This window comes from Aspergillus eucalypticola (assembly GCF_003184535.1).
Source record: "Aspergillus eucalypticola CBS 122712 chromosome Unknown BO83scaffold_3, whole genome shotgun sequence".
Classification (NCBI taxonomy): Eukaryota; Fungi; Ascomycota; class Eurotiomycetes; order Eurotiales; family Aspergillaceae; genus Aspergillus; species Aspergillus eucalypticola.
This window is the reverse complement of record NW_020290277.1, coordinates 181,145-207,419: the sequence shown is the minus strand read 5'-3', so window position 1 is coordinate 207,419 and position 26,275 is coordinate 181,145. Positions and strand designations below refer to the sequence as shown.

General features: G+C 51.5%; 13 protein-coding genes across 13 annotated transcripts; 7 read left to right on the top strand and 6 right to left on the bottom strand.

Annotated features, from left to right (window-relative positions):
- The first annotated feature begins 409 nt into the window (after positions 1-409).
- Positions 410-1,936, top strand: BO83DRAFT_413940 (oxidoreductase, short chain dehydrogenase/reductase family). The gene is made up of 4 exons (XM_025534527.1): positions 410-734; positions 813-1,176; positions 1,229-1,590; positions 1,670-1,936. The coding sequence occupies exons 1-4, from the start codon at positions 578-580 to the stop codon at positions 1,687-1,689; spliced, it is 903 nt and encodes a 300-aa protein (XP_025391997.1). The 5' UTR covers positions 410-577; the 3' UTR covers positions 1,690-1,936.
- Positions 1,862-4,106, bottom strand: BO83DRAFT_374859 (cytochrome P450). Its single transcript, XM_025530305.1, has 5 exons — positions 3,738-4,106; positions 3,525-3,675; positions 2,496-3,463; positions 2,160-2,443; positions 1,862-2,109 (listed from the first exon to the last, which is right to left on the bottom strand). Exons 1-5 carry the CDS (start codon positions 3,898-3,900, stop codon positions 2,071-2,073), a joined length of 1,605 nt encoding a protein of 534 aa, XP_025391996.1. The 5' UTR covers positions 3,901-4,106; the 3' UTR covers positions 1,862-2,070.
- Positions 4,107-4,889: 783 nt separating this feature from the next.
- Positions 4,890-7,534, top strand: BO83DRAFT_395474 (fungal specific transcription factor domain-containing protein; the record flags this gene model as incomplete). The annotated part of the gene is made up of 12 exons (XM_025533081.1): positions 4,890-4,937; positions 4,989-5,003; positions 5,043-5,087; positions 5,140-5,243; positions 5,296-5,630; positions 5,726-6,059; positions 6,239-6,429; positions 6,455-6,683; positions 6,707-6,815; positions 6,990-7,118; positions 7,172-7,305; positions 7,381-7,534. 12 exons carry the CDS (start codon positions 4,890-4,892, stop codon positions 7,532-7,534), a joined length of 1,827 nt encoding a protein of 608 aa, XP_025391995.1.
- A 404-nt stretch (positions 7,535-7,938) lies between these two features.
- Positions 7,939-8,634, top strand: BO83DRAFT_434037 (uncharacterized protein; the record flags this gene model as incomplete). The annotated part of the gene is made up of 3 exons (XM_025535741.1): positions 7,939-8,019; positions 8,113-8,244; positions 8,308-8,634. The coding sequence occupies 3 exons, from the start codon at positions 7,939-7,941 to the stop codon at positions 8,632-8,634; spliced, it is 540 nt and encodes a 179-aa protein (XP_025391994.1).
- An 846-nt stretch (positions 8,635-9,480) lies between these two features.
- BO83DRAFT_330163 (HECT domain protein) lies at positions 9,481-13,859 on the top strand. The gene is made up of 3 exons (XM_025528226.1): positions 9,481-9,795; positions 9,850-13,552; positions 13,603-13,859. The coding sequence occupies exons 1-3, from the start codon at positions 9,593-9,595 to the stop codon at positions 13,723-13,725; spliced, it is 4,029 nt and encodes a 1,342-aa protein (XP_025391993.1). The 5' UTR covers positions 9,481-9,592; the 3' UTR covers positions 13,726-13,859.
- Positions 13,722-14,421, bottom strand: BO83DRAFT_130152 (uncharacterized protein). The gene has a single exon (XM_025526094.1). The coding sequence runs from the start codon at positions 14,293-14,295 to the stop codon at positions 13,822-13,824; it is 474 nt and encodes a 157-aa protein (XP_025391992.1). The 5' UTR covers positions 14,296-14,421; the 3' UTR covers positions 13,722-13,821.
- On the top strand, positions 14,065-15,766 carry BO83DRAFT_374856 (uncharacterized protein). Its single transcript, XM_025530304.1, has 5 exons — positions 14,065-14,428; positions 14,506-14,558; positions 14,621-14,965; positions 15,037-15,196; positions 15,254-15,766. Exons 2-5 carry the CDS (start codon positions 14,523-14,525, stop codon positions 15,541-15,543), a joined length of 831 nt encoding a protein of 276 aa, XP_025391991.1. The 5' UTR covers positions 14,065-14,428; positions 14,506-14,522; the 3' UTR covers positions 15,544-15,766.
- Positions 15,767-15,817: 51 nt separating this feature from the next.
- On the bottom strand, positions 15,818-16,629 carry BO83DRAFT_374855 (uncharacterized protein). The gene has a single exon (XM_025530303.1). The coding sequence runs from the start codon at positions 16,436-16,438 to the stop codon at positions 16,157-16,159; it is 282 nt and encodes a 93-aa protein (XP_025391990.1). The 5' UTR covers positions 16,439-16,629; the 3' UTR covers positions 15,818-16,156.
- A 259-nt stretch (positions 16,630-16,888) lies between these two features.
- On the top strand, positions 16,889-18,616 carry BO83DRAFT_413935 (uncharacterized protein). Its single transcript, XM_025534526.1, has 2 exons — positions 16,889-17,002; positions 17,087-18,616. The coding sequence occupies exons 1-2, from the start codon at positions 16,981-16,983 to the stop codon at positions 18,451-18,453; spliced, it is 1,389 nt and encodes a 462-aa protein (XP_025391989.1). The 5' UTR covers positions 16,889-16,980; the 3' UTR covers positions 18,454-18,616.
- Positions 18,617-19,348: 732 nt separating this feature from the next.
- BO83DRAFT_454007 (uncharacterized protein) lies at positions 19,349-20,332 on the bottom strand (the record flags this gene model as incomplete). The annotated part of the gene is made up of 1 exon (XM_025536931.1): positions 19,349-20,332. One exon carries the CDS (start codon positions 20,330-20,332, stop codon positions 19,349-19,351), a length of 984 nt encoding a protein of 327 aa, XP_025391988.1.
- An 816-nt stretch (positions 20,333-21,148) lies between these two features.
- Positions 21,149-22,202, bottom strand: BO83DRAFT_305118 (glycoside hydrolase family 43 protein; the record flags this gene model as incomplete). The annotated part of the gene is made up of 2 exons (XM_025527250.1): positions 21,149-21,449; positions 21,529-22,202. 2 exons carry the CDS (start codon positions 22,200-22,202, stop codon positions 21,149-21,151), a joined length of 975 nt encoding a protein of 324 aa, XP_025391987.1.
- Positions 22,203-22,529: 327 nt separating this feature from the next.
- BO83DRAFT_374852 (hydroxyacid-oxoacid transhydrogenase) lies at positions 22,530-24,284 on the bottom strand. Its single transcript, XM_025530302.1, has 3 exons — positions 23,739-24,284; positions 23,626-23,684; positions 22,530-23,578 (listed from the first exon to the last, which is right to left on the bottom strand). The coding sequence occupies exons 1-3, from the start codon at positions 24,155-24,157 to the stop codon at positions 22,572-22,574; spliced, it is 1,485 nt and encodes a 494-aa protein (XP_025391986.1). The 5' UTR covers positions 24,158-24,284; the 3' UTR covers positions 22,530-22,571.
- A 614-nt stretch (positions 24,285-24,898) lies between these two features.
- Positions 24,899-26,160, top strand: BO83DRAFT_374850 (cyclin-dependent protein kinase). The gene is made up of 3 exons (XM_025530301.1): positions 24,899-25,096; positions 25,175-25,198; positions 25,266-26,160. Exons 1-3 carry the CDS (start codon positions 25,055-25,057, stop codon positions 26,148-26,150), a joined length of 951 nt encoding a protein of 316 aa, XP_025391985.1. The 5' UTR covers positions 24,899-25,054; the 3' UTR covers positions 26,151-26,160.
- Positions 26,161-26,275: the final 115 nt, after the last annotated feature.

Below are 26,275 nucleotides of genomic sequence, written 5' to 3'. Positions count from 1 at the left end.
GGTCCGACCTAGTCCTCGAACCAATGATTTCTATCTGGGATTAGTGAGTACACAAGCGTCCAACCAACAGCATTCGATTCAAAGTAGCGCTTTGATTCCATTTTTGATCATCTGCTTCGGACTCCGCTCCATTCCAAGCACCTACTTGTTCATGGCGAGCCTGTTGAGTTCATTACAACGAGAAAAGAGAAGACAGAACAGGTCTAGGGCAACAGACAACCGAAGCGTTGCATTGGTGGCCCTCTCGGACGTAATCGGACAACCTCCGCATCCCGCCGGAGTCCCCGCATTTAATCATCCCGCTCGGGGCTTAGCCCGGTGCATCTGCCCGCACTCCACCCCAAACCCCATCGGCCGACAGGTAGCCGAGAAACAATAGGTTCAAGCAGACACCTTAAGGGTTAAGAAACGACCATAGAACCACCGCGCATAATTTGCCTTTTTGATTTATACTGGAAATCCAACTTCAAACATTCACCCCACTCTCATCATCTTTAGTCGACGTCGTTCAACTCAAAAACCTGGGCTCCACTGATCATTTAGTTATAAGATAGAATTAAACTTCACTATAATCACTATGGGATCCAACTCGGATATCCCTGCAATCCCTTGGATGAAACTAGGAGAGCTTGACCCTCAGTCATCTCACACGCCACCCCCTGCGCCTTTCCCGTCGAGTAACAGTGCAGCTGACAACGCGAGAGAGAGATTCGCAGTGAAGGGCAATGCAATCCGTATGTCATTCATCTCGTCTCCTCTCTTTTCTTTCTTATCAAGAAAAAAAATCGGGAATGGACTAAGACAATGTATAGTCACCGGCGGCGCCGGTGCCCTAGCACTCACCTCAGCACGAGCACTTCTCGAGCACGGCCTACAAGGCCTAGCTCTCCTAGACCTATCCACATCCCTCACAAAAAGCAAAGAGCACATCTCAGCCATACAGCATGATTTCCCCAACGCTAACATCGTAACCATACCCTGCAACGTGACCACCGAAGCAGAAGTCCAATCCGCAGTCCAATCAGCCATAGACCGTCTAGGCGATCTGAGGATCTTATGCTGCTTCGCAGGGATAGTCAACTGCGTCCCGTCAATCGACATGACCCTAGAGGATTACAAAAGGATGCAAGACGTAAACGCAACAGGAAGCTGGATTACGGCGCAGACTGTTGCCAGGTAAGTACACTTAGACTGGCACTCCAAAGGACTCATGATGACTCCGAACCAGACACATGATCTCCCGTAAAACAGGCGGCAAAATCGTCTTCATTGCCTCCATCAGCGGCCACCGTGTTAACTACCCCCAGCCACAGCTAGCATACAATATCTCCAAAGCCAGTATCCTTCATATGAAAAACTGCCTAGCGGCTGAATGGGCGCAGTATGGCATCCACGTCAACTCCATCTCGCCTGGATATATGGATACGGTCCTGAATGAGGGTGACCAGCTGTCGGGTCATCGTGCGGTGTGGGCTGATCGCAATCCCATGCGGCGTATGGGGTCGCCGCAGGAGTTGACGGGGCCAGTGGTGCTTTTGTGTAGTGATGTTGGAGGGAGTTATCTGAATGGGGTGGATATTGTGGTTGATGGTATGTTCTTTCCATTATATTCATATGATGAGGAAGGTGTCGTGGCATAGTAGCTAACGAAGATTTCTTTGGTGGATAGGTGGAGGCCTGGTATTCTAGTCGTTTGTTGGGAGTTTGGGGTATTTGCATAACGGAGTGCTATTGAAATTGAATAAAAGGACTATATAGCGAAGATCTGAGAATATCCTGAACGTGTCTGGGGTTTAAGCCCGCAGCAGTTAATTGCAAGTGTTACGGTACCAATTCTTGGGCACGGTCTAGGAGCCAATGATATGGGCAAATGGGACAAATCCAACAACGTCTTCATTGTCTGTGAACAGTAGAATGAAAATTGGAAAAAACAGATTTTGTGGATTAGGCAGTCGAAATATTGAGCTGACACTTAATGTATGTATATAAGTGTTGTGAGTTCTGTACAAACGAGTCAAACGGCAGTAAGCAAGCGCCCCTCCTCCCTTTCCATTATCCCACCACTTTACCTTACCACTTCCTCTTATTGAAAGTCAACGGGCAGTCATCCTGGTAAGGAATCAGTACTTGCAGCTTCTTCTTGCTCACTGCTCACTTACCTTGGGAAAGATGGTTGCGAAGACCTTGATCTCCTCCGATAGCGGGGTTGCGTGGTGCTTCCAGTCCAGCAACAATGAGGCTTTGCCGATGAGAAGCACCAGATTGAGCTGCGCATAGTGCTGTCCAATGCACACATGTGGACCAGTCCCAAATACCAGATAGTTATTCTTCCCCTTCTCCTCAGCATCCCCGGTATAATAACGCTCGGGATTGAATTCGTCAGGGTTCTCATATACCTCCTCGTCCCGGAGGGCAAGGTACGTGGTAGGGATAACCATCGCTCCTGTTAATAGTTAGCACCGGCGAAGGTCAATGGCTCGTGTTATAGAGCTCACCTTTAGGGACAGTGTAGGAGTCAGTGATTGGGAACGGCTTCTTCGCCATATAAGGCACCATGATCACGGGAGGTCGGTACCGCAGAAGCTCCCTGACGACTGCACGGGTATAGGTCATGGACTCCAGTTGGTCCAAGTCAACCTCAGCATGGACGTTACCGTTACGGACCTGATAATTTTCCTCACGCACTCGATCGAGCACGTCGGGGCGCTGTGCCATCGTCTGAAAGAGCCAGGTGGCTGCGCTGCTGGTAGCATCCTGGGAAGCGAACAAAAATGCGAGCACTGTCTGAGCGATCTCCCAATCGGCGAAGTCTCGTAGCAGAGGAGATGGTTTTTCCATACCCTCCATTGGCTTTCCCTTGGCTTCTGCTTCAACCCATTGCTTTGAGGCCAGGATATTTTTGACCCACGCGTCCATAATGCAAGTTGGTTCTTTGCCGGCTGCCATACTGACCTTGCTCTTCGCACTGGCCTGGCAAAACTCGGCCATGACCATATCACTCGCCTTCTTACCGTACCATGCCTTTGTGAAAGGCAGAATAATAGGAAAGTTGACCAGTTCCATTGCCTCTGTGATCAGATAATAGTCATCAGAGATTTTCTTCACAGCTTCGTCCGAAATATAATAGCCGCAGAATGTGCGGAGCGATACGGCGCACATCAATTCGCGAAACTCGGGCATAAAGGGCACTGGTTTGCCGCCGGCTTTTTGCGTGATGCCAAGGAAGCGCTCGAAGTACTGATTGTAGACACCCTCCTGGCCAGGAAGATAAGACTGCAGTGCCTTCCTTGTGAAAAGACCGTTGAGGCCCTTGCGGAAATCCACATGTGGTTTCCCATCCATAAAGACAAAGTTCTCCTTTCCCAGAAGCTTATGGGCGACATCCACAACGCAGGGTTTCACGTAGGTCGGGGAGTTGAACACTTTCCTAGCCAAATCACGGGTTGAGGCAATCACAACGAACCTGGACCGGGATTTGTTAGTCTGGTCTATGCTAACGAGTTGTATGCGCCAGGGGAACGAACTTGTGAAAGACGGACACGCAACTGAGCGGGCCACTTTTCCATTTGGCATAATATTCCTCGAATTTGGGGTTGACCGATTCCAAGAACGGTCCAATAAAGGGTATTTTGAAGGCCGGGCCCACGATGTTGCCTTTGTTTATGAGGTACATGACTGAAAGGCAAGCCATTTTAGGACCGATCGAGTGAATCATAATCAACGGTCAAAAGACATACTTTGGTCATAAGCGACAAGAACCGCGAGAATGGTAAAGGCGATAGTCCACGGGCTCGCATTGCTGATGGCATCAACGACACCCTCGAATTGGGAGGGAATGTGCAAGTTGCTGGCTCGAACGCTAGCGAGCGGCGACGCGAAGCTGGGAGAGTTGGCCTCCATGTTGTGTGCACCGCTGCGAGCTGTAAACGCAGGCCGATTGAATTCCGGCGACTTCCGACCGGAGCTGCTAAACACGAAGATATAGATGAAGCGGAGACGAGCTCCTTGCGCTATGCGACCGTGCCGGACAACGCGGTGTCGGAAATGGTGTTGCAGATAGGTAGCTCGGAAAGTTTGAATGAGTGCCAGGCTGGGCAGTTGCGCCTTTTAAACCCCTGGATCTCATGGGGTTCTTACTGGGGGCAGGTTTAGTGAATCCTTCGTGCTTTCCATGCGTAAGCCCACGGGCTGTCATTGGACTGATTCCTAACGTCCGAAATCTAGTAGCAGTAACTCTGCGGCGTTGCACGGCGCTAATCTAACAGCAATAACTCCCAGTGACTTTGAAATATCAAGCTACTCTGATGAGCTGGATATAATCAGGAAAGAAAACACTCTTCCCCGATCGCATGATGCCAGAGCAACGGCCACTATCGCTAGTGCTGACGCACGACTTCTTTATCCTCTCAATTGAGCACCACGATTTCGGCCAATCACGTTGCAACTGTACCGTTCGGGCCTCTCAACAAAGGCTGACTGCGACGCTTAGTATCTGAGGTTTGCTAGTCAAGAGAGCGAGTATTTCCGAAAGCATTCTTCAGCGAGCTTGGTGGCAGATGTCCATAGATGGACCGGCGAATGAACGACCAGAGAACCGCATCCAGGAGTACATCACACTGATTTCCCAGAGCTATCCAAGACTATCCAGACATTGACAGAGCGAGGAGCTCTTTGTACTAATGTGAGATATCAAGATAAACCCTTTTTTAACGTCTTAAGCGTCAAAATAAGCTCTCAAAAACGGCGTCTTTGGCATCTCTAGATCAGAAGTTAACTTGCGTGGATCGATCCAGCCGGGTCTTCGGACGACTGCGGGCCGACCACAACGATCACTAGAGCATAAACCTTATGTTGATGTAAGGCATTCCTGCCCCAAATCAATTACCAGAATGGCAAACCGGACGAGACTAAAATCAGAGACACAGAAGCTTCGGGCAGTAAGTCGTCTACATTGGCAAGAAGCCTGTCGTTGGACTAAAGGCGAGTAGTGTGTGGAGTGCCGGGTAAGAATGAACCCAACATATACCTAACGGCTATCCCAGGTGGCTAATACAGTTCTGACATGCTCCAAGAGACGAAAGAGCAAGGTATGGCCCTGAGGGCTAATCTAGGAACTGCTAGCTATTTTCATACTAATAGTTTACTGCCAAGTGTTCTGGAACAGCCCCATGCTCTTACTGCTCGTGGACTCAAAAACGATGTCGCTTCGAGCGTGTACCATCACGGACACCATTGACTCGCAAGTGAGTGTAGACCCCTGTGTACCATAGAAACATATTCTCAGTATATACGTAGGAACCTTGAAGAGAAGGAGCAGCTTTGTGAGAAGTTGATGACCCTTGTCCGAAATTTGGGTCCGAACATCGACATCGAAGAAGCACTGAAGGAATTAGCAGGGGCCGGACAGGGGCATGATACTAATGAAACCGACCACAACAGCTTGCTAGGTGTAAGCCCTGGTGCGAAGAGTCCCACCCCATTAGAGAACTTTGAATGGAACGAGGGTCCAATGACCTCGTCTCATCCGCCAAACAAGTCTCTCTATGGAATGGCATCACTGCCAACCGAAGGGTCCGGATCCGGTTACTTAGATAAGTGGCTCGAAGATCTTTTCATGAATGAGATTGATGGTGGTTTTTTTCAGGAAACTCATCTGGGTCATGTATACTGGAAACCATCTCAGATTTACTACCCGAGCATCCTGCTCCTTTGTTTACCCGAAGAGGACACCCTGCAAACTCGACCAAATTAGCGAGTCCGCACATTCTGAGGGAACTTGATAACTCTATCCTCACCGACTCCCAATTGGACGCCTATTCCGGGTGGTATAACAGATCATTTCCCATTCTACATGAACAGACGTTCAGAGAGAAGTACCAGAACCGCCATCATACCCCACCTCACTCCACATGGCACTTGATTTGCTATATTGTTCTGGCAATCGGTGACTGGGTGATATCCGGTGGCTCCAAAGTAGAGGAGTCCAGATATTACATGGCTGCACGATTGAGTATGTCAATAAGTCTGCTGGAGTCGGGTGCACATCTCACAGTTCAAGCGTTCTTCTTGATGGTTGGTCAGCTTGATGCGCGTCGGTGTATATCGCAAGCATGTTTCAATGCTAAATGGCACAGGGGAATTCTCTCCAAAAACGGGATCGACCAAATACCGGATACAACTTCATTGGAATAGCATATTGAATGGCTCTTGGACTGGGCCTCCATCGTGAACCAATGAGGGAATCGACGCACGACACCTTGAGTAGCGAAAGAAGAAGAGTCGTGTGGTGGATTGTTTACTCATTTGACAGCGGATTTAGTCTGACTACAGGAAGGCCCCTGATGTTGTCGGACTGTTTCATCGAAACCGAACTCCCTCGCAATATCGAAGACTCGGTAACTGATTTCAAGCTAAATCAAAGAGACCAAAGTCGTAGCTAACTGATCACCATCAGACTTACCCTTAGATTCCATAGCCCCACTCCCCATAGACAAACCAACTACATACTCCGCGATAATAGCACAGGCTCGGTTATCACGCATCGGAAACACCGTATTTTGTAACATGATAGCAGGTCCAAAGAAGGACCTAGATACGAAGACCCCACGATCACTCGATCATCAGCTCAAGGCCTGGAGACTCTCAGTGCCGCTCTACTTCACGGCCCACGATGTCCCAACATGGTTCCGCGGACCTTGAGCAATAGTCAGCTGAAGGAACAAAACCTGCGAATGATGCTATGGTGGGGAACTCAGCGTATATGCGGTTCTCCGTCAGACAGCGAAGAAGCCCGAAATATGTGCCACTATGCCGCCGTAGATTGTATCCAGGATATCACTACCTTCTGTGTTGACTATCCGGATACGCTACATTTCGGCCTATGCTGGTACGCGACATACTTCCTCTTCCAGGCATCCGTCGTTCTCAGCATCTATCATCTCCGACCAAAGGAGCCGTTGGATTGAAGCTTGGCGGCGGAAAATCACGAGCTCTGGATATTTTCCATAGAGAGATCGCGTGACTGCCTCGCTAATTTGAGCCAGAAGAATCAAGCTGCAGCGCGGTGCTTGGAAGTACTTGACCGGATTATGTATCAGTCACAAGCTACCCCTACTGCAGTGGGGAACCTTCCTCGACAAGTGTCCCGGGCACGGCACAATTACCAAGGGAGTATAATAACACGGGCATGCGTCTCGATACACTTGCTGTTGACCCTTCCCTTCAGATGCTCTTTGATGCGACGCCACTTGATATGTATGTCTTTGAAGGACTCGAGGGGTTTCCGAATACGAACGAAGTTGAATCGTCACCTGCATTAGTGCAATTAGGGCAAATCGTGCGACGAGAGCCAACTTGCCACATCCACTAGTATAATGGCAGGTCATGTGCATCAAAGGGCCGGGGTATCTACATCACTGATATTGCTGCGGAGACATCGAGATCTCAGCTACAGAAAACGCAATCCCAGGTTAGAATCACCAACGTAATCAGTTGTACCTGCTACCTCACAGTCATGCAAGTCCTCGGGATTTGAGCTGTGAATAGAGCAACCAGGTAGGAACAGCAAATTGATCATGAGGTTGTTTATTCCTGACAGTGTTGTGGGGTCATCGGGCTTTGAGTTGGAGTCACCGAAGTAAGTAGTAAGAGGAGCTGAAGATGATGGAAGCCTTGGGGGACGCGGACTGTGGCTGCTGAGGTCCGATAATCATGATGAGGGCTGCTGATATGTTAGACATAAATATTGCAAACCACCCTGGTGATTGTAGACTCAACTCCAGAGCATCGCAAAATCTTCTGTTTCAATCCTCTTAAGTAATTCCTTTTCTTCGACCATCTTAACGAAAACAACCAAGATATTCACCGCATCACTTCATTGTAGGTGGACAATTCCCCTAAGCTCCAACTATCTTGCTGATCATTATTATACAGCACAAAATGCCTGACATGCCCTGGAGATCTGGAGCCGGCTACGACCACCGCGAGTATACAGTCAAAGGTACTCCTCTGGCCGGCGAGGTCAAGAAGACTCTCTACGCTATCCCGGAAGATTCAGGAGAATATTGATATGCAATCACCAACATAAACTCTGATGGATATTACTGGGACAAGATTACGTCTTTCAAAAATAAACCTTTCCACCGAGGACACGTTTACGGTGTCATATACCACGAGCTCAAGGTCACTGTTGGCACTGAGAAGGAACTGAATGCAAACCTTGGACTCGAATTCAAAGGTCTCAGCGTTGGAATCGGAGCTTCTACCAAGACGTTTTCCCAGACCGAGACGACCGACAGCAAGACCTAGATCACCGTTCCACCCGGAACGACCGCTTATCTCTACCAGAAGGTATACCGGTTCAAGACGTGGATGTGGTTCATCAATGATGCGTGGGCTGAACTGAATCGGGTTGGCGGTTGGCAAAACTACTCACCTACCCATGTGGATGGATATGTTGCGATTCATGCCATGGAGTGGTTCTCCAGTCCAACCGAATTGACTGGATCGGGCACTGTGTCTGCCGACGTTATCACTAGCCAAGTCGACTTCAAGTGGACCAGGCAATTCAACAACACGACTGAGAAGTGCCAGGAATATCTCCAGAGTCACGGTGCTACGATTCCTAGTAGCTAGATGCGTTGTGTTTGTGGTCAGATGCCTCAACATGGGCTTTTATCCTCTCGAGGTTTTTCCCATGTTATGATGCGAATGCAGGTGTGTCCGATTGTTACAGTACCTAGGTTCAACTTTGCGATGGTTTGTATGCTTGATGGATTGAAGGATGAACAATGTTTATTAGTACCATCCAAATATATACCCCATTGTAATGATAATGCCAGTCCAAGTTTTCGTAGCTCGAGAGGTACCATTCTCATAATTGCTCTATCAAGGAGCTGAAGCTCATCCACACGCTCACGCTCCATATGGCTTTTCCTTTTTGTCCACGCAAAGCACCCTTTACAGGATTTGAACAAGATTTAGTGATTAGCAATTCTTGGGAGTCTACGAAGCATAGGCCGGGGGTTACACTTCAGTACAATTAGTATGAAAACCACATACTTTGAGTCCTAGTGTTACTCATGTATTCAAGGACCTGTAAGGGTCTATGGCGGGCGCTTTCCTTTACCAAACTAGTCAATAGCGAAATTGTCTTGCGTAGGTGCCCCCCTTGCATCACCGGCAACATCTGTCTTGCTGTAGTCTGCTCTATAGTGACAAGGAGCCCTCTTCTATATCCTTTGTACAACAGGGCCCACTGAAGCTAATAATATCTCGAAGGGAGATTGGACTTGGAGGGTACGAGTGATCACAAGCAAGAACGGACTATCCGGATGGGGACTAGTGTATTCCTTGGTGTCCCCACTGGCTGACTCATCACCCGAGCTGGTCTTGGCGCCTGAGGCCCCCCCAAATGCTCGTGATATCAGCCTCGCAAGACCCCCAGACCCCGGAAATAACGAGTCACATAACCATCTTCGCCTCGAGTTTGACCCCTATCTTCGCTGCGCAGACCTACAAACAAATAGAGTGCTTTGTCAAGTCACTGTCTTTCCTCGATCGCTAGCTGCGGCATGCTCCGCAGTCTGTCAAGATGACCAGGCTCCGCGGAGCTTCCGTGAGCTCGTATGAGGTTTCGCATGGAGGCATCGACCGACCCCAGTTTCACCGCTCCAAACTACCTCCCAACGCCCCCGACGTGATCGCTCAAAATACGGTGGACGTCTCGGATCCCGCGCAGGTTCTTCTATGGTGCCGAGATGAACGCCGTCGCCAGTTCAACCTTCTGGTCCGCAGGTAACGTCTATGACGCCGTGCGTGCGCTGGCCCCGCTGACGGGAACGCTTCTAGGTATAAGAATCAACTCCTCTACGGCTGCCAAGATCCTGGCTGTCAGACACCAACTTGCGCTAGTTATCGGAAACGCGTTACGGAGGGACCATTTCGTCGGTATACTGAGCTGAGCGCCCGCACACTGGCTTGCTACTTGGCGAGCTTGGATAACGCAGAGGACGGTTTGTGTCGCAATCTCTCTCGGGTTCCTTGTGAGCTTTCACCCCAGGAATCTCAACGCCGATCGAAACGACGGAACCGTACCTTGCCTTCGAACGAGCCAGCGAGAGAACGTACTGAGTCACGGAGCGGGGACCATACTGGCCTGGATGGGGTGCTAAGGCCATCGCCGGTTCGGAACGTACATTCTTCCAGCTTTAATGATCGAAATGGTCGAAGTTTATCTCCATGTGTGGAATCCCAGGACCTGACGGCGGTTATGCCGGAGGAGACACCTGCAACACAACGAATGAAAGACCCGAAGTCGTTCACTCAGAACTTGTTCGATACCTTATCGCTCAGGATGATAGAATGGTTACCTCTACGACGCTCTCCAAGTTCGCTCGGTCCGGACTCAGATCGTATAGACACCCGTCCGGAGTCTCGATCACCAAAGCCGGATTACGATGTAACACAGCCATACTCGGATAAACCTAGGCTAAATTTAACCCGACAACGAACACCCCAACATACTGTGTCTGCGACTGCGGCTCCCCAAACCCCCTCATCGCGCCATGGGAATGGTCAGCTGACTGCGCTGGAGTTGAAACTTCCTAACCAGCAGGTCAAGCGACTGTCGCTCACGGACGTGGACCAGTGGCGCCAGAACCCACGCACAAGTTTGGAGGAGAAATCATATCAGGAGCTGAAACCCGCCCGCAAGCTCACTGTGAACACACACGTCAATGGCGATGAAACACACAATGTACCTTCGCCACCCGCCCTACGGCATCGTCCGCAGAAGCATCGAGGGAGAACAGCAGACGGAAACTATCCCCTTCCGCAGGAGCAGCAGAAGAAAGGGCGGCGTGTCTCATGGGATGGCGCGAAGTATCTCAACAATGTCCTGCTCGACGAATCCGAGAAGCCCGAGCCTCAGAGCGATGAACAACCTCCTCCGGAGACAGAGTCTCCCAGTGCCCGGAAACCGAAGCGCCGGAGTTCAAGTCAGAACAAAGCCATTTCAAGCATTCAATCCTTATCACATTTGACGGACGAAATAATTGACGGCATGACACAAATGATGATACTCTCTGAGGACGAGGCAGAACTGTGGAAGGGCGAGCTGACGTACATGGAATCCACCGGGAGCTTCGAGGAGTCAGAGTGGCGCTTTGCGACTCCCCGTCAGCGTGAAGTGTTTTCCTTCGTTTCACAGAGCGTCTTCTATGCACTGGGGAATACCAAGCAACTCCTTCTCTCATTCCGCCAGAAATCGGCCGGACCGACTGGAATGAATGAGGGCCATTCTAAGCCTAAGCTTGATCTCCAACAATTACAGCCATCGCTCCGTAAGTTACTCCGCATCTGTCCCCGGGATATTGTCTTTCACAGTCTCTGGGGCGCTACGGAGACACTATTCATCCCACCAAAGGAGCTTTCGATGTCAGGTAAACTCTCCCGCCGTTCTTCTAGCAACTTGACGAACGCCGCATCCAGCGCACCGATCATTCGTCGATCCGATTCGGAGGGCAATGAGCACTTTACTGATGCCAATGCTGCTGATGTTGCTACACTCGCCATTTTTGCCCTGGCTAGCTCTCTTCCCGAGATAGATGCACCGACATGGCGAGCGATTCTCCAAATGCGCGCGGCCGGGGGCGTATCTTCGAGTTCGGACATGCAAAAGCTGTCGATACCCAGGGCCCGTCTTGTGGTAGAAACAACTGATATGCTTGAACATGAGCTGGCCCTTCGGCTACTTGATCGCTTAGTACGCGCTCTCACGGCACGATTGGCGTTCCACGAAATTTCAAAAGCGCGACAGGTGTACTCCCGCGACTTGCCAAAACAGCGTAAGGACAGCGTCCTGGATTTGATTGTGAACAACCTCAGCGAGCATTACGGGGCTATGACAGCGGCCATTGGCGACATGGATCATACGCCCCCTCCTGGCGCGCCTGCTTTCATTGCTGAATGGCTTCGCACCCTTCTCCTCAAAGAATGGGATGGTAACCCGCAACTGTCGAAAAGCAGTTCGGCTGGAGGTGCCGTGCAGATTCTGTCATTATTGTACAAGGAGCGCAGTCGTTTGGGCCTGGTACCCGAAGACTTCCACACCCCGTTTCTCTCCGACAGGTTGGAACCTTTGGACATGCCTGTGGAGTGGATGGGTAGCCTTCCGAACAACAAGACAATGCATCTATTGTCCTATCCTTTTCTTTTCCCTCCGTCAGCGTTGGTGATCTATTTCCGAGCTCTCAACTACGCGGCCATGTCCAAGTACTACGAAGCCGCTATGACTACGACAAGACACGTGACACAAACGGCCTTTGGCCCCATCCAGGTTCAGGATGATGTCGGGTTACTCGCACAGTTAAAGACGTCGATGTCTACATATCTAGTGCTAATGGTCCGGCGCGACAATATTCTTATGGATGCTCTCAATCAGCTCTGGCGCCGCGAAAGACGGGAGCTTATGCGGCCACTGAAGGTACAAATGGGTATGGATGAAGGTGAGGAGGGTCTTGACCACGGTGGTGTTCAACAGGAATTCTTCCGGGTTCTGATGGCAGAGGCACTGGATCCGTCTTTTGGCATGTTCACGACGGACGCGCGGACGCGGGTCTCATGGTTCCAGCCTTGTTCGTGGGAGCCCTTGTACAAGTTCGAGCTGCTTGGACTCCTTATGTCTCTGGCTGTGTATAATGGTCTCACGCTCCCGGTTAACTTCCCGACTGCCTTTTACCGCAAGCTACTCGGACTCAAGGTGAAGCACCTAGAGCACATCCAGGACGGATGGCCAGAACTTAGCAAGGGATTGGGGGATCTGCTTACATGGGAGGATGGGGATGTGGGCGACATATTCATGCGGACCTACGAATTTAGCTTCGAGGCCTTTGGGGCTGTAGAAACAGTCGACATGCAAAAGGTGGACAAAGATGCTCCCTGGCCTGTGTCGTCCATGCCATCCCGTGCCAGGAGCGGGTCGCGGTCCCTTGGGTACTCGCCTCCATGGTCAGAGGTCCGCCATTTTGCTGATCACGCCGACCTCAGCCCCCCGTCTTCGATGGCTGCAGAGACAGCGGGCTCGTATGGGGAAGCCACGAAACCGATTGACACGCTTGTCCCAGCCCAGTCGCCAACACCCCCCGCCGACGAGGCCAGCTTGGTGACCAACAGCAACCGTGCCCAGTTCGTCAAGGACTACATCTTCTGGCTAACGGATAAGTCTGTCCGGCCTCAGTTCGAGGCGTTTGCTCAGGGGTTCTACACCTGCCTCGACCGGACGGCCCTCTCCATTTTCACACCGGAGGCACTGAAGACTGTGGTCGAGGGAATTCAGACAATTGACATCCGGGAGTTGGAGCGCCACGCACGGTATGAGGGTGGGTTTGACCCCAGCCACCGGGTGATCAGGGACTTCTGGAGTGTTGTACGGCGGTATCCAGCCGAGAAGAAGGCGCAGCTGTTGGAGTTTGTCACTGCCAGCGATCGGGTACCGGTTAATGGGATTGCGAGCATCATGTTTGTGATTCAGAAGAATGGAGTAGGAGATGCTGTAAGTGATGTCGCCTTCCATGTTGCAGAGCAGAGTACTGATTGTTGCAGCGCCTTCCCACGAGTCTGACCTGCTTCGGACGCCTCCTGTTGCCGGAATACTCCTCCCGTAGTGTCCTAGAGGAAAAGTTGAGCAAGGCGTTGGAGAACGCCCGGGGCTTTGGCGTTGCTTGATTTCGGGGACTGGTTTGGATGGTCTCGGTTTTTGGAATGGACATACCCTTTGCTGTATATGCCGTGCTTGACATACCCAATTCTACATAGATAGTATTAGTCTGATTGTGGCCGGTGCCACATCTGGCAAATGGACGAATTTAATTTCCCAAGCGGTCGTTCTTCCCCCAAATTCATTAGATGGACTGTAAATAATGATAATATTCGCCCGAGTTGCCTGGTGGATATAGTAGTGGTCGGTCGGGCAAGTTTGCCGGGAAGCCCGTATTGAGGAACAACAGCCACAGCCAAATCCGACTTCCGTTCGCTTCTTCCCACCTTGTTATCTCTGGAGTAACACCAGAGACCAAATTGTCTCTTTCCTGTTTTCTCCTTGAAATCTTTGATCTCCATGTGATCAGCCCGCTGACCGGACCCCTCGGGTCTGGGCAAGGAATCACTGCTCCGGATGGCTTCGCCCCCCATTTGAGTCATGGCGATGGAGGGATTTGACCGGTTGGGCGACACGGTGTGCAGTGGTCCGCTTGGATTGGCAGACGTCTTGGGACGGCCGTTCTTCGCGGGACCCATATAAACCGACCGTCTCTCCTCAACAACCTTAACAGAATCCCTCGAGGAAGAATATCGTGCACGGAGTCCCGTTCGACAGACGCTAAAGGATTGCAGCTTGCACCCTGTTCATCACCGAGCCCCGCTACCCCACGTTTGTGCTCCATTCTTCCCTTCCTCGACTCCGGCCCTTTCGCTCTTCTTCCTGCTAACTCGCGTCCTCGTCTACAGTCGCCGCAACCAACACAATGCCTCCCATTATCCACTGCGTCCGTCACGCCCAGGTACGCCTATATATCCACCGGCTCTCTCCCCGACCGACGCGGTCGCTAACAATTTCTCTCAGGGCGAGCACAACCTCTGTGTCGCCAACCACGTCATCCCCGACCCCCTTCTCACCGATCTCGGCAACGAACAATGTCGTAAACTCCGCGATAGCTTTCCTCGCCACACTCAGGTCGACCTCGTCACGGCCTCCCCGCTCCGTCGCACTATCTACACTGCCTTGCAGAGCTTCGAGCCCGTGTTCCAGTCACATCCAGACATGAAGATGATCGCTCTTCCTGATGCCCAGGAAACGAGTGACGTCGCTTGCGACACGGGAAGCGACCCGGAGGTGCTACGCAAGGAGATGGAGGAGAAGAACGTCCCGATTGATTTGGGTTTGGTGCATGACGGTTGGAACAACAAGGTGGGTTGTTCTTTTCCCTAAGTGGCGATAGGTTCGGTTCAGCTGACCAGTGGCGTGGTACAACCATATAGCAAGGCAAATATGCACCTACTCACAAGGCCATCAAGGAGCGGGCGCGGGCAGCCCGCCGCTGGCTGAAGGCGAGACCGGAGAAGGAGATCGTGATTGTCACCCACGGAGGTTTCCTGCATTACTTCACCGAGGATTGGGAGGATAGCAGCCAGTACCAGGGTATGTCTTTGAAAGACTGCATGTGTCAAGTGTAGACAAAGGCTAACGATGATATAGGAACCGGATGGGTCAACACCGAGTACCGGACGTACGAATTCACAAAGGAAGTTCACACAGATGACCTTGAGGGATATGAGCTGGACGGAGACAATGCATCTCTAGTGGAGACGATTGAATCGCGTGAGCGACGCGGGAAGTCTGGACCCATGCCAGACCGCGAGCAGCAGAAGACGCTGTACAAGAAAGGTACTCAGGGATGGGACGACCAAGGCTTGCAGCTGAGTATTGCCGAGCGGGAGGCGGCCAAGGTGCCGGAAGGTACAGAGGTAGATGGTGTTCGAGTATAGATTCCCTTGTTGTCAGTTCTTTGTAGAGTATAGAGCGTGATGTGGAGATGCCGATATACAGGTTTAGATCAAAGATCTGAAGCATTGGATTATGAGTTGACCACATTGCTCTTTGTCTTGCTCTTTTTTACCCACGATGTTGGAACAATGATTGTTGTCAGAAGCTGCACAATGAAGTGCATCGGTAATCGACTGCAGGTAGATCTATAAGAATGGTCATCGCATAGCATTTATTTGAATGAATGGATGGTCTTTCACAGACAAATTGATTCTTCCCATGCATATACAGAGCTGTATCTCATAAAGACATGCCGGGTAATCCACCGACATCGCTTACTGACCATACTGGCTGCCATATCTTATTGATACACTCCCTCTAATTCTAAGAACCCAATAGCAGTGATCACTGATCCATCTCCAGACAACATCAACGCGCATCACCGATCAACCAGCACTATGTTTCTAGCAAGTCTCTCACAGTGATGTATCGAATAACTTTGTTGCGAGCTCATGTCAAAATCATGCGTGTTCACCACATACGCCTCCACGCCACACCAGAAAACCTAACAACAAACAACGGGTATATGCAACCAAATCTCCAGATTCCGAAGCATCATACTAATAGCCAAGAACATTCGATGGCTGCCCACGCGTCACCATACAGAGGTACGTCAGCGTTATCCGCTTGGCTAACGGACTCCAGGCCCCCAGCATGGACTCGCACCTCATCGTGGTGCTGGGGTCTAGTAGTCTGTGTTATACAGGCGAAGCAAAGACGAGTCCCATTGATAGTTGAGTATGGTTGTCTAAAGTGGATTGCTGTGCCTTGCTTGCTTGCTTGCTCCCGGGCCCATGTAGCAATCCAGATGATTGAAGTTGGATAGATACGCTGCATATCAAGGCACGAAAAATATCTGCCTGCAAGGCTTACTCTTTTCTTTTGCGAGAGAAGCTCGAAAAGAGGCAGTGCGACTTGACCGACTAAGAGATAGTCCGGAGATCGGCAGCTTCGTCACCACCGGAGATCCTTCATGATTGGGACCCTTGAATGGGGTCTGCATACCATATGAAACTGCAAACCATCCGATGATGGCTGCCTACAGTACACTCACAATACTGCTGGGTACGCAGATCGTTGGTACTTTTCCGTACCGCAATGGATCTCCCCAGCTAAATTGCCTGCCAAGGCACATGGCAATACCGGACGGTACCTGGGCGAGGGTGTTATTTATAGCGGTGGGGCAGTGCCCCGTACTTGTTTTCCTGCCTGAGGCACCACTAGGCCTCATCCTCGACGTCTTTCTTTCTTCTTTAAGTCGCCCTTTCTTTCGAAGCATCTCGCCTCGCATTTCTTATAAGACGAACCCAATGGCATTCGGACCACGGGTCGCGCAGAAATTCCCGTTGAATTAAATCCCTCCCGGCCCAGATCTAAAAATGCTAGACGAGAACCTTCCCAGTATGTCTCCCTTCTTCCCTTTTCTTAGCATCACTCCCCTGACTCCACTCTCCCCTACTTGACGTCGCTTGCTAACCCGAGCAGCCTTCTATCTCAAGCACAACAAGCAATCCAAGCTTTGGAGCATCTATCTCTGCCAGCACGGAAACGATCCGGAACCTGTCTACTCCCTCCGCTACCCGGATCCTTCCTCCCCCTCCTCACAGAATCGCTATGCCTCCGCCCTCTACGACCCCTACGTTTCCGACATCCTCTTCGGCGAGGTCCTGATCATCCCGGAATGGACTCAACCTAGTCTCTCTGCGGAGGCCATCCGCCAGAATGGCGGCGTTCCGCCCCCTCCAGAACCTATCCTTCCTTCCCGCTTCACCATCAACCTCTACAACCCCGACCAGCAAGTGACGGTGCATTTCAAGCCCAAAACCTGGAACAGCCCTGCGACCTGGACCTTCGAGATGCCTCAACACAGCTTCCGACAGCCCTCCGCATCTACCCTCGACCGTACCCATCCCGACCCGGCTTCTGCTGACACCACCCCGAAACTGCGCTTCACCTGGCGCAAGGACAGCAAACTGTCCAAAGACCTGACTTGTCTCCTGTCCGGAAAGACGACCACGATTCCCGAATCCAAGACGAAAAGCAAAGAGCCCGATATCACCGTATCCATCTTCAAGGGGCTCCGCGAACTCACCCTCTACGAACCGAATCTTTACCGCGTGGAAATGGAAGACTTCAAAGGCCTCGAAGTTGTTCTCCTCCTTGGCGCTATTACCATCCGCGACGTATACTTTACTTCGATGAAAGACGCATTCCACGTCACCAAACCCGCCCACATGTCGAGTACACCCTCCCCGACCAAGACAAACTCCAAGCCCCTCCCGTCCGTCCCCGCAGCATCAGGGGCATTAAATGCCGTCCAACCAAGGCCCGAGCCCCAACCGCAACCCCAACCACCACAACAGCCGCCCACTAAATCCAACCGCCAACGCGAAGAAGAAGAACGACGCACCCAGCAACTGCTCGAAGAAGAGGAAAAGGCGCGTCGCAGACGCAAGGCAGAGCGACAAGCCGAAATCGATCGGGAAACTCGCCGTCTCCAGATGCTCTACGGACAGGAAGAAGACCAAGTACGCAGACACAGACAGACGCCATCGCTGCCTCCTCGTCCACAGCAGCCCGAACAAACCCTCCCCTTACGACCAGCCAACCAGCCCCATTACTCTTATCCTTATCAAGACGGTCGTCAACGGCCACAGGCAGGCCCGTACATGACTGCCCCAGGCTTGGATCCGCGGCGCCAATCAGCCGTGAGATTTGCCTTGCCAGCGGAGACACCAGGACCGGCGGCATCGTCACCGGCATTACAGCCTAAGAAAAGTAGTTTCTTTCGATTACGACGGTCATCAGCTGATGAGGCGAAGCTGAGCAAGAAAAGGAGTTCGATGTTTTAGTTAATGGTTCTGTTCCTGTACATGTTTTTGATACCCAGCTTGCATTTCTTCTTGTACATAGATTTGTCCTTTTTGTGCTCGGACTTCGCTTCTTTCAATCAATATTCGCTTCGATAGGTACAGGTGATGGCATTTAGTAACATTGCATTTCATTCTCAAAATGAAGAATATCCTACGGTGATAGCCACACAGGCTGCAGTAAAGTAGAAATACCTCAACAAACCATCAAACCATACACAAAACACCAACTCCATGGTAAGCATATTAAATCGAGATCTAGTAGCAAACCCAAACAAGGCCGGCGGCTACTTTCCCAACCTAAGATGACAAGGGGGTTATCCATGTGATATCAAACCTACCCACCTACCCACCTACCCACCACCCTCCACCACCTCTCCTTTGAATGGGGTTCCGGTTCCTGGCGGGGGGAGGAGAGGGGAGAGAAGGAAGGGTGGAATTCTGTTTCTTGGGTGAGGGGGGCGGTGGAGGCGATTAAGAGGGATGAGGATGATGGGAATGGAAATGGAAAGGGGGTTCTGGGAAAGAGGAGTGTGTTGGAGTGGAGGGTTATTAGAAATGCGGCGATGGGGTTTGCGGGAAGGAAGAGGGGGGAGGGGTGGCTTAGGAGGAGGAGGAGTAGTAGTAGTAGTAGTAGTAGTAGTAGTAGTAGTAGTAGTAGTAGTGGACGGGGTGGAAATGGGGATGGGGTTAAGGGGGGGGGGGGGGAAGTAGGTTAGGTTCTTGGGGTGGGTTTTCTATATCTTAGGGATGATGTATACTTCTGTGTTGGGTAATATAGATGGGGAATGTATTCCATAACTAGCCATTGCAGCCCTGCGTAATTCGCATTGACATTCCAACCACATAGACATATATCCTAGCAGTCAGGAGCAGTCTACGTGCTAGCACACTCAACCGGAGAATACCTCCACTTCTTACTAGCCAACGCCGCAACCAAATCATGATGAAGCATCGGCGTCTCGTCCGGGTCCTGTGGATCTTCATATTCCAATTCCATAGCCTCACATTTAGCTTCTAGCCCCCGTTCCATCGGCGGCCAGTAGCGTAGTGACTCATTCATGTCCCGCTGAACCTGCCTCATCTTCCTCAATGCCATGAGAATCTCACACAGAAACCGATAAGACCTGCGATGACACAGATCCCTCTTAAGACCCTCCTCGCCATGTCTACTAGCATCAAGATCCAGTATCTTCATGAACCTATCAAACGGAGGCTGCAACTCCTTCGGCTCAACATACGAGTAATTCGTACTATCCAATCCCATCCCCCTCGCCAGATAAACCAATGTATCATAATAAGGGTCCGGAATATCCACCACAGCCAGATTCCACGCGCAGAATAGTACAAGATTCTCCACGTATCTCGCCGGCACGGGCATCTTCACAGAATAGTAATTCTCCTCCGGCATATCGCGCACCTTGACAATATGCGACACCGGTAGGCGTCTATCCGAAGTGAGCATGTAATACTGGTCATTTTTGCCCGGATTATCTAAAGGAGGGTCAGGGAAACTAGGGCATCGACTACTCTTCTTGTGAAGATGAATCTCTTGCACCCCGAACACTCCGTACTCGAAGCAGTATTCCCCCGGCGTGGGGGTTTTTCTTTCCTCGGGCTTGCGTGCGGAATAGGGTTTTCCTGTGTGGAAGGTACAACTCAAGACATATGCGGCTAATTGGATGTCTTTGTCGCGGACTACCCAGCCGGGTGTATCCCATTTATCTTTGATGCCCATCATGAGATGCACGCCTTGGCCCCAGATGAAGTTGGGGATCTTGGCGTCGTCAAGCACTTTGCTCACCTCGATCTCGATTCGTGTGTTTCCCTCGAGAGGGTATTTGATTTCGGCTGTGGACATTTTGGAGTAGGGTTGAGGATTGAGCTATTTAAGGTTTGGGGCTTGGGTTTTGGTAGAGGATCGCCGATGTAGGATGCATTGGCTTTATATACTGGCTCGTCTGGGTTTGCTGGGGTTATGTACCTTCCGCTTGATGTGCTCAGCTAGGTCAGGTATGTTCCTGGTAGTCATTTAGCTTGGAAACTAACGATTGGTATCTTCCATAAGGTGAGTGAACTCACACGGCTGGTTTGACTGAATCGCGTCGCGTCACGGATAAACGGACGGATATTGCCTGTGGTCCATATAATTCCGGAAAGTAGGTGTGGAAGCTAGAATAATGTGGAGACGCACCTTGTTCGTAGAGGCATTCACCGTAGCCAGGCACTTCACCAGATTATCTGCTGTCTGGAGCCTGACCTTAGGCCTTCCTTCTCTGATTTTCTCTCTTGAGGACCCCCTCGAGGATCTCGAAGACCTGAGACCTATATGCTGATATCTTAAAATGTCTTTTCCTTTTGTATCCTGCATCACTTCGAAGGTATATCGCCATGATGTTTAGCTGATTAGGACCTCATACAAGTTCTGTTAAAAGACAAATTGGTGAAAGGGTTCCCCATACAGTTATAACAGCGATTTGTACTTCGAGTGACACATGACTTGAAATGCTTCCCTTCTGTGCTCAGTTTCATTAGGCCATCGGTGGATATTTGTCCTCTTCAAGTGAGTATATTATCCTCATCTTTAACTGAATATATTTCCTCCCCATAAGAAATCTCTCTAGTGTATCGACAACACTCTCCTTCAATTATTATACTCCTGTCAGTAGGTCATAAACTAAGATAATGTCCTCCCGTCAACACCATCCACCGTGATATTAACCGGCAATATCTCCCCATCCTCATCAAAATACATCCGATCTATACAAACCACGCGATGATCCCGAGCCGTGTCATTAACATACCGACGATGATAAACAATATAGTAATCCCGTCCATCGGGGGTAAACACACTATTATGTCCCGTACTCGTGCCCACCGCATCATTCCCCTGAAGAATCTTCTTTGGCGTACTGGAGAACGGCCCCGTGGGAGAATCAGCCGTGACATAACTGACTCCGTAAGAATTATCGCCCCATCTATCCCAACAACAACAAAGCTGCGTTAGCATGCCCTTTTCAGCCAAGCAAACAGAAATCCGACAAAAGGACAACTTACCCCCCCACCGAAAACATATAATAATAAACCCCATTCCTCTTCAACATCCACGGCCCCTCAACATACCCCTCCGGAGTAATCTCCAAATAATCACCCTTCAAACTAACCATATCCTCCCCCAACTCCACAACAACCGCATGACTCCACCCCCCAAAATACAACCAATTCCGGCCATCATCGTCCTGGAAGATCTGCGCATCGATTGCCTCCGCCCCATACACTGTGCCATTGACTAGCGGCTCACCAAGGACGTCTTCATAGGGACCCTCGGGCTTTCCGGTGGTCGATTTCGCCACACCGATACCAGTTCCATCACCAACGGAGAAATACATGAAATAGTCATATTCTGCTGCTGCTGCGCTGGCGGAAGAGCGGAGCTTCCGGCCCACGGACGGGGCCCAAGCGGCACGGTTCGTCGACCAAGGGATATTCGTGATGTTTAGGATGGTGGGGTGTTTGGTCCAAGTGAGGAGATCCGGGGAGCTGAAGGCGTCGAAGAAGGTTTGTTCGCTGTAGTCGGCTGAGTAGGTTGGGTAGATCCAGTACTGGGCGTTGTAGAGACGTGCTTCTGGGTCGGCGTACCAGCCCGGGAAGACGGGGTTGCCGGCTTTGGTGACTGATGAGGTTGTGGGGGTGAGGAGGTTTTGTGGGAGGGGCTGTTGAGGGTGAGACATGGTGAGGGAGGAAAGGAAGGCGAGGATGGAGAGGTAGGTGGATGGGTTGTAGTGGTGTATCATGGTGAGGGTGGGTGGATGTGATGAGGGGGAAGAGGGCGTGTCGAAGAGATGGCAATGGAGACGAGGTTGGGTATATAAGCAGGAAGGGGGCGAGGATCGCTGCAGGAATGCGGGTGAGAATGCGGGGATGCGATACGCTTCATGACAAGGTCGGCTGATTGGGACTAGTGGCTTGGTTCAGTTCAATATCGACAATCTCAAGGGACGCTGGCAGGGAAGCTGCAGGATTAGTGCCCTTGGCATCTGGTCACTGTCATTTGAATCATCCATGCAATTTCAGACTATTCGGCTATGTACACACTTAAGCTAATATTCCAGCGACTCTTCGAGCAATCCCCGCAGCTCAGCCCTCTCTGCCTCCAATTCCTTATTCAGCGTCGGCGCAAGTGCCAGCACTCGCTGCTGTGGAATGGTGCCCTCCACCAGGGAGTCAATGTCACCGGCTTTGAAGCCCAGGTCCTTCAAACCACGGGGCTGATCGCCTAGCCGGACCAGGAAGTTGGCCAGTGCCTCACCCAAGACTTCACCAGCGCTTTCGCGCTTGACGTTCGAGATGTCTACTCCGAATGCCTCCGCGGCCGCCAGATGCCGGTCTGGGTTGGAGGCAGCTGTGAAGCGGAAAACAGCTGGCGCGGTCACTGCCACCGACACACCGTGGGGAATGATAGGGTGGTCCACAGAGTAGCCAGCATGCTTATACCCCGGGTTCTGGCTGGAAATGGGGTAGCTCATGCCGTGGCAGAGATGAACGCCTGCGTTTCCGAACCCAACACCAGCAAGCGTGGCGGCCAGAAGCATCTGCGACTGCGCCTCGAAGTCATCGGGATCCTTAACCGCCCGGGGGAGATACTTAACAGTGCTCTTCAGCGCCTGCAGAGAGAAGATGTCGGAGATAGGGTTCGCACCCTGGTACGCGGGGCGATTGATGGGATTAGTCGGACGAGGTGTCCGTTCATTGTAAGGAATCGCCGTCCATGACTCCAGTGAATGACAGAGCACATCCAGACCAGAAGAAGCATGGACCGCCGACGGCATGGTCCGTGTGTTGATTGGATCACAGATACCCAGAGTCGGCTTCAGGTTCCGATGGGCAATACCAGTCTTGGCCTTCTTGGACACCAGGTCAAAGATGGCAGTTCCTGTAGTCTCCGAACCGGTACCTGCTGTCGTCGGCACAGCGACCAAAGGCTTCAGCGGCCGGTTAACAGGCAAGCCCTTGCCCAGTGGCGCATTGACGAAGTCGAGGAAATCGGCATCGGGAAAGACGGTGTAGAGATTCATCAATTTGGCGGTGTCAATGACCGATCCACCGCCTGGGCCGGTTAGCCGGATCAAGGGATGACTTGGGGAAGATACTCACCTACGGCGAGGAAAGCGTCAGGGTTGTAAGGCTTGGCAAATGCAATTGCCTCCTTGACACTGTTATCATTAACATCTAGCAATCGATAAAAGACAATGCAATGGGAGACGAACGAGCTATCCTTGGGTTCAATCCGGACCTTGTCATAGACGGTGAACTCAATCCCCTCACGCGATAGACCTTCCACCGCCTGTTTCATGGCATCCAGCTTGGCGACATTTTCGTCCGTCACAATGCATACACGCTTTGCCTTCATGTTGGCAAAGTCCATTCCGACTTCTTTCGTGGCTCCAGGGCCGAAACGAATGCTGGAGGCGGCCATTTCAAAGGCATATTCCTTTTGACGGGAGGGGTCGACCGGAGTAGCCATATGACGACGCACATGGTCGGCTAGTGTGGGAGAGCGATGGTGATGATGGTGATTGGGATTGGAATGGCAGGGACATGATGGAGGATGAGTGTATTGGACGGTACGCAGCAGATTGCGGGCTCTGCTGGCAGCCGAAGGGGCGACGCGAACGGCGCTGACCATAATGCGGGGTTGTAGACAGGCAAGAGGTGAGTGGAGAGGTATAGGGCAGAAGAGAAGCGATTGAAGTCAAAGTACAGACCAGTACTTGAGGAGAAGATGAAGAAGGAAGAAGAAAGAGAAAAAAAAAGAAAAGGTAAGACACGGGAAGAGAACAGGAGGTAAAAGGAGCAGCCGAGGAGCAAAGCTGGAGATGGAGACCAAATGCGGGGATCCTCGCTCGGAAAGAAGACCGACTCCAACGCTTCCTCTCAGCCTCCAGATCTTTTTGCCCTTTCAATTGTAACTCTCCACTGACAATGCAGACGATCGCATGGGGACGACTATCCTAATTCGCTGCCGGCACCGAATGATGCAATTGGCTTGCCATCGCCCAAAAATAAGAATCAGAAAGGTTACTGTCCCTTGGATCGGACATGGCGATACCCGAAATGGGAAGTACCGAGGTTCATTCCCCATTCGACGATTGACATCCATTTCGGTGATCTCTACCAAGTATATTGCTATCCTATCACCAATCCACCATACTTGTTCCTGCTGTAGAATCCCTTAGTATACACAACGTAGCTTGAGCACTCCGACCCTCTACGGACTTGTCAGCCGACATACGCACTCCCCTTTCGCCCCAGCCTGAGCTAAGGCCTCCGACCAGATCCCTTCCACCAATGAATGGCATTCCGCAGCCATCATCTTCCGCAACCCGCGGGCCTAATGAATTAGCAATAGTTACCTTATCGACCTGAAGACGACTTCCGGTGCACAGGCAATGTCATCGGCAGGGAAACTTGGCGGGGTTTGTGCCTGACAGTCAGACTCTCTGCAATCGATCCTTCAACTACTGCAGACCCCCAATAAACTCATCCTCCACCATCACCATCATCATCACTCACCACCACCACCATGACCCGAACATCTCCCAACTCCTTCCAACAGCTGGAAAAGGTAAGCGCTACAACCACCAACCCCCCCCCCCCCCCCCCCAGCAACATACCCATACAGAACCACCGCTAACCACCCCAGCTCGGCGAAGGCACCTACGCCACGGTACCCCAACCCACTCTCCACACCGTCAATCCCCCCCACCCACCACCACCTAACAGCCCTGAAATAGGTCTTCAAAGGCCGCAACACCAAAACAGGCGAGCTCGTGGCACTCAAAGAAATCGCTCTCGACACAGAAGAAGGCACGCCCTCGACCGCGATCCGCGAGATCTCTCTCATGAAAGAGCTCCACCACGAGAACATCCTCCGCCTCCACGATGTCATCCACTCCGAGAACAGACTCATGCTCGTCTTCGAATACATGGACAAAGACCTAAAGCGCTACATGGACACCAACGGCGGGCAGCTCGAACCCTCCATCATCAAATCCTTCGCAAACCAACTCGTCTGCGGCGTCGCCTTCTGTCACGAGAACCGCATTCTCCACCGCGATCTCAAGCCCCAGAACCTCCTGGTAAACCACAAGGGCCAACTCAAGCTCGCAGACTTCGGTCTCGCCCGCGCTTTCGGCATCCCGGTGAACACCTTCTCCAACGAAGTCGTCACGCTGTGGTACCGCGCGCCAGACGTATTACTAGGTAGTCGAAGCTACAGCACGAGCATCGACATCTGGTCCATTGGATGCATCATCGCGGAGATGTCTATGGGTCGGGCATTGTTTCCCGGATCGAATAACGAGGACCAATTGCAGAAGATTTTCAAGGTCATGGGAACCCCGTGTGAGACGTCGTGGAGGGGGGTGTCGAGGTTGCCTGAGTATCGTGCGGATTTCCCACTGTATGTGGAACAGGACTTGTGGGGACTGATGCCTAGGATGGAAGAAGAGGGGATGGGACTGGTCAGGGCGATGTTGAGATTACAGCCTGAGATGAGGATTAATGCTGCGGATGCGTTGAGTCATTCTTGGTTTACTGATGGTCGGCTCTACAATGAGGAGGTGCGTGCTAATCAGCTTTATCTTGTCAGGGCGATTGAGGGACAGGGTGGCTGGTGATGGTTGTCTGATTGGTGGGGGGGATGGGACGCTCATGCTAGGGGGCGGTGCGGGTGAAACTAAAGCGGGGGATCTTCAACTCCAGGGTCATTTGCAAGTAAGGGAGGGAGTTGAAACATTGGGGA

Excerpts from the sequence above, each read along its gene's own strand:
- BO83DRAFT_374855 (XM_025530303.1), bottom strand. The coding sequence starts at position 16,438 with ATGCAGCGTATCTATCCAACTTCAATCATCTGGATTGCTACATGGGCC.
- BO83DRAFT_330163 (XM_025528226.1), top strand. The coding sequence starts at position 9,593 with ATGACCAGGCTCCGCGGAGCTTCCGTGAGCTCGTATGAGGTTTCGCAT. Across the intron at positions 9,796-9,849 it reads TTCAACCTTCTGGTCCGCAG|GTATAAGAATCAACTCCTCT; the intron begins GTAACGTCTATG and ends GAACGCTTCTAG. Across the intron at positions 13,553-13,602 it reads AGAATGGAGTAGGAGATGCT|CGCCTTCCCACGAGTCTGAC; the intron begins GTAAGTGATGTC and ends TGATTGTTGCAG.
- BO83DRAFT_130152 (XM_025526094.1), bottom strand. The coding sequence starts at position 14,295 with ATGGGTCCCGCGAAGAACGGCCGTCCCAAGACGTCTGCCAATCCAAGC.
- BO83DRAFT_374850 (XM_025530301.1), top strand. The coding sequence starts at position 25,055 with ATGACCCGAACATCTCCCAACTCCTTCCAACAGCTGGAAAAG. Across the intron at positions 25,097-25,174 it reads CCTTCCAACAGCTGGAAAAG|CTCGGCGAAGGCACCTACGC; the intron begins GTAAGCGCTACA and ends TAACCACCCCAG. Across the intron at positions 25,199-25,265 it reads GCGAAGGCACCTACGCCACG|GTCTTCAAAGGCCGCAACAC; the intron begins GTACCCCAACCC and ends GCCCTGAAATAG.
- BO83DRAFT_413935 (XM_025534526.1), top strand. The coding sequence starts at position 16,981 with ATGCTAGACGAGAACCTTCCCA. Across the intron at positions 17,003-17,086 it reads GCTAGACGAGAACCTTCCCA|CCTTCTATCTCAAGCACAAC; the intron begins GTATGTCTCCCT and ends TAACCCGAGCAG.
- BO83DRAFT_413940 (XM_025534527.1), top strand. The coding sequence starts at position 578 with ATGGGATCCAACTCGGATATCCCTGCAATCCCTTGGATGAAACTAGGA. Across the intron at positions 735-812 it reads AGTGAAGGGCAATGCAATCC|TCACCGGCGGCGCCGGTGCC; the intron begins GTATGTCATTCA and ends GACAATGTATAG. Across the intron at positions 1,177-1,228 it reads ACGGCGCAGACTGTTGCCAG|ACACATGATCTCCCGTAAAA; the intron begins GTAAGTACACTT and ends ACTCCGAACCAG.
- BO83DRAFT_374856 (XM_025530304.1), top strand. The coding sequence starts at position 14,523 with ATGCCTCCCATTATCCACTGCGTCCGTCACGCCCAG. Across the intron at positions 14,559-14,620 it reads ACTGCGTCCGTCACGCCCAG|GGCGAGCACAACCTCTGTGT; the intron begins GTACGCCTATAT and ends AATTTCTCTCAG. Across the intron at positions 14,966-15,036 it reads ATGACGGTTGGAACAACAAG|CAAGGCAAATATGCACCTAC; the intron begins GTGGGTTGTTCT and ends ACAACCATATAG.
- BO83DRAFT_374852 (XM_025530302.1), bottom strand. The coding sequence starts at position 24,157 with ATGGTCAGCGCCGTTCGCGTCGCCCCTTCGGCTGCCAGCAGAGCCCGC. Across the intron at positions 23,685-23,738 it reads ATTGAACCCAAGGATAGCTC|TGTCAAGGAGGCAATTGCAT; the intron begins GTTCGTCTCCCA and ends TAATGATAACAG. Across the intron at positions 23,579-23,625 it reads TGACGCTTTCCTCGCCGTAG|GCGGTGGATCGGTCATTGAC; the intron begins GTGAGTATCTTC and ends TAACCGGCCCAG.
- BO83DRAFT_374859 (XM_025530305.1), bottom strand. The coding sequence starts at position 3,900 with ATGGAGGCCAACTCTCCCAGCTTCGCGTCGCCGCTCGCTAGCGTTCGA. Across the intron at positions 3,676-3,737 it reads TCTTGTCGCTTATGACCAAA|TCATGTACCTCATAAACAAA; the intron begins GTATGTCTTTTG and ends CTTGCCTTTCAG. Across the intron at positions 3,464-3,524 it reads TGCGTGTCCGTCTTTCACAA|GTTCGTTGTGATTGCCTCAA; the intron begins GTTCGTTCCCCT and ends ATCCCGGTCCAG.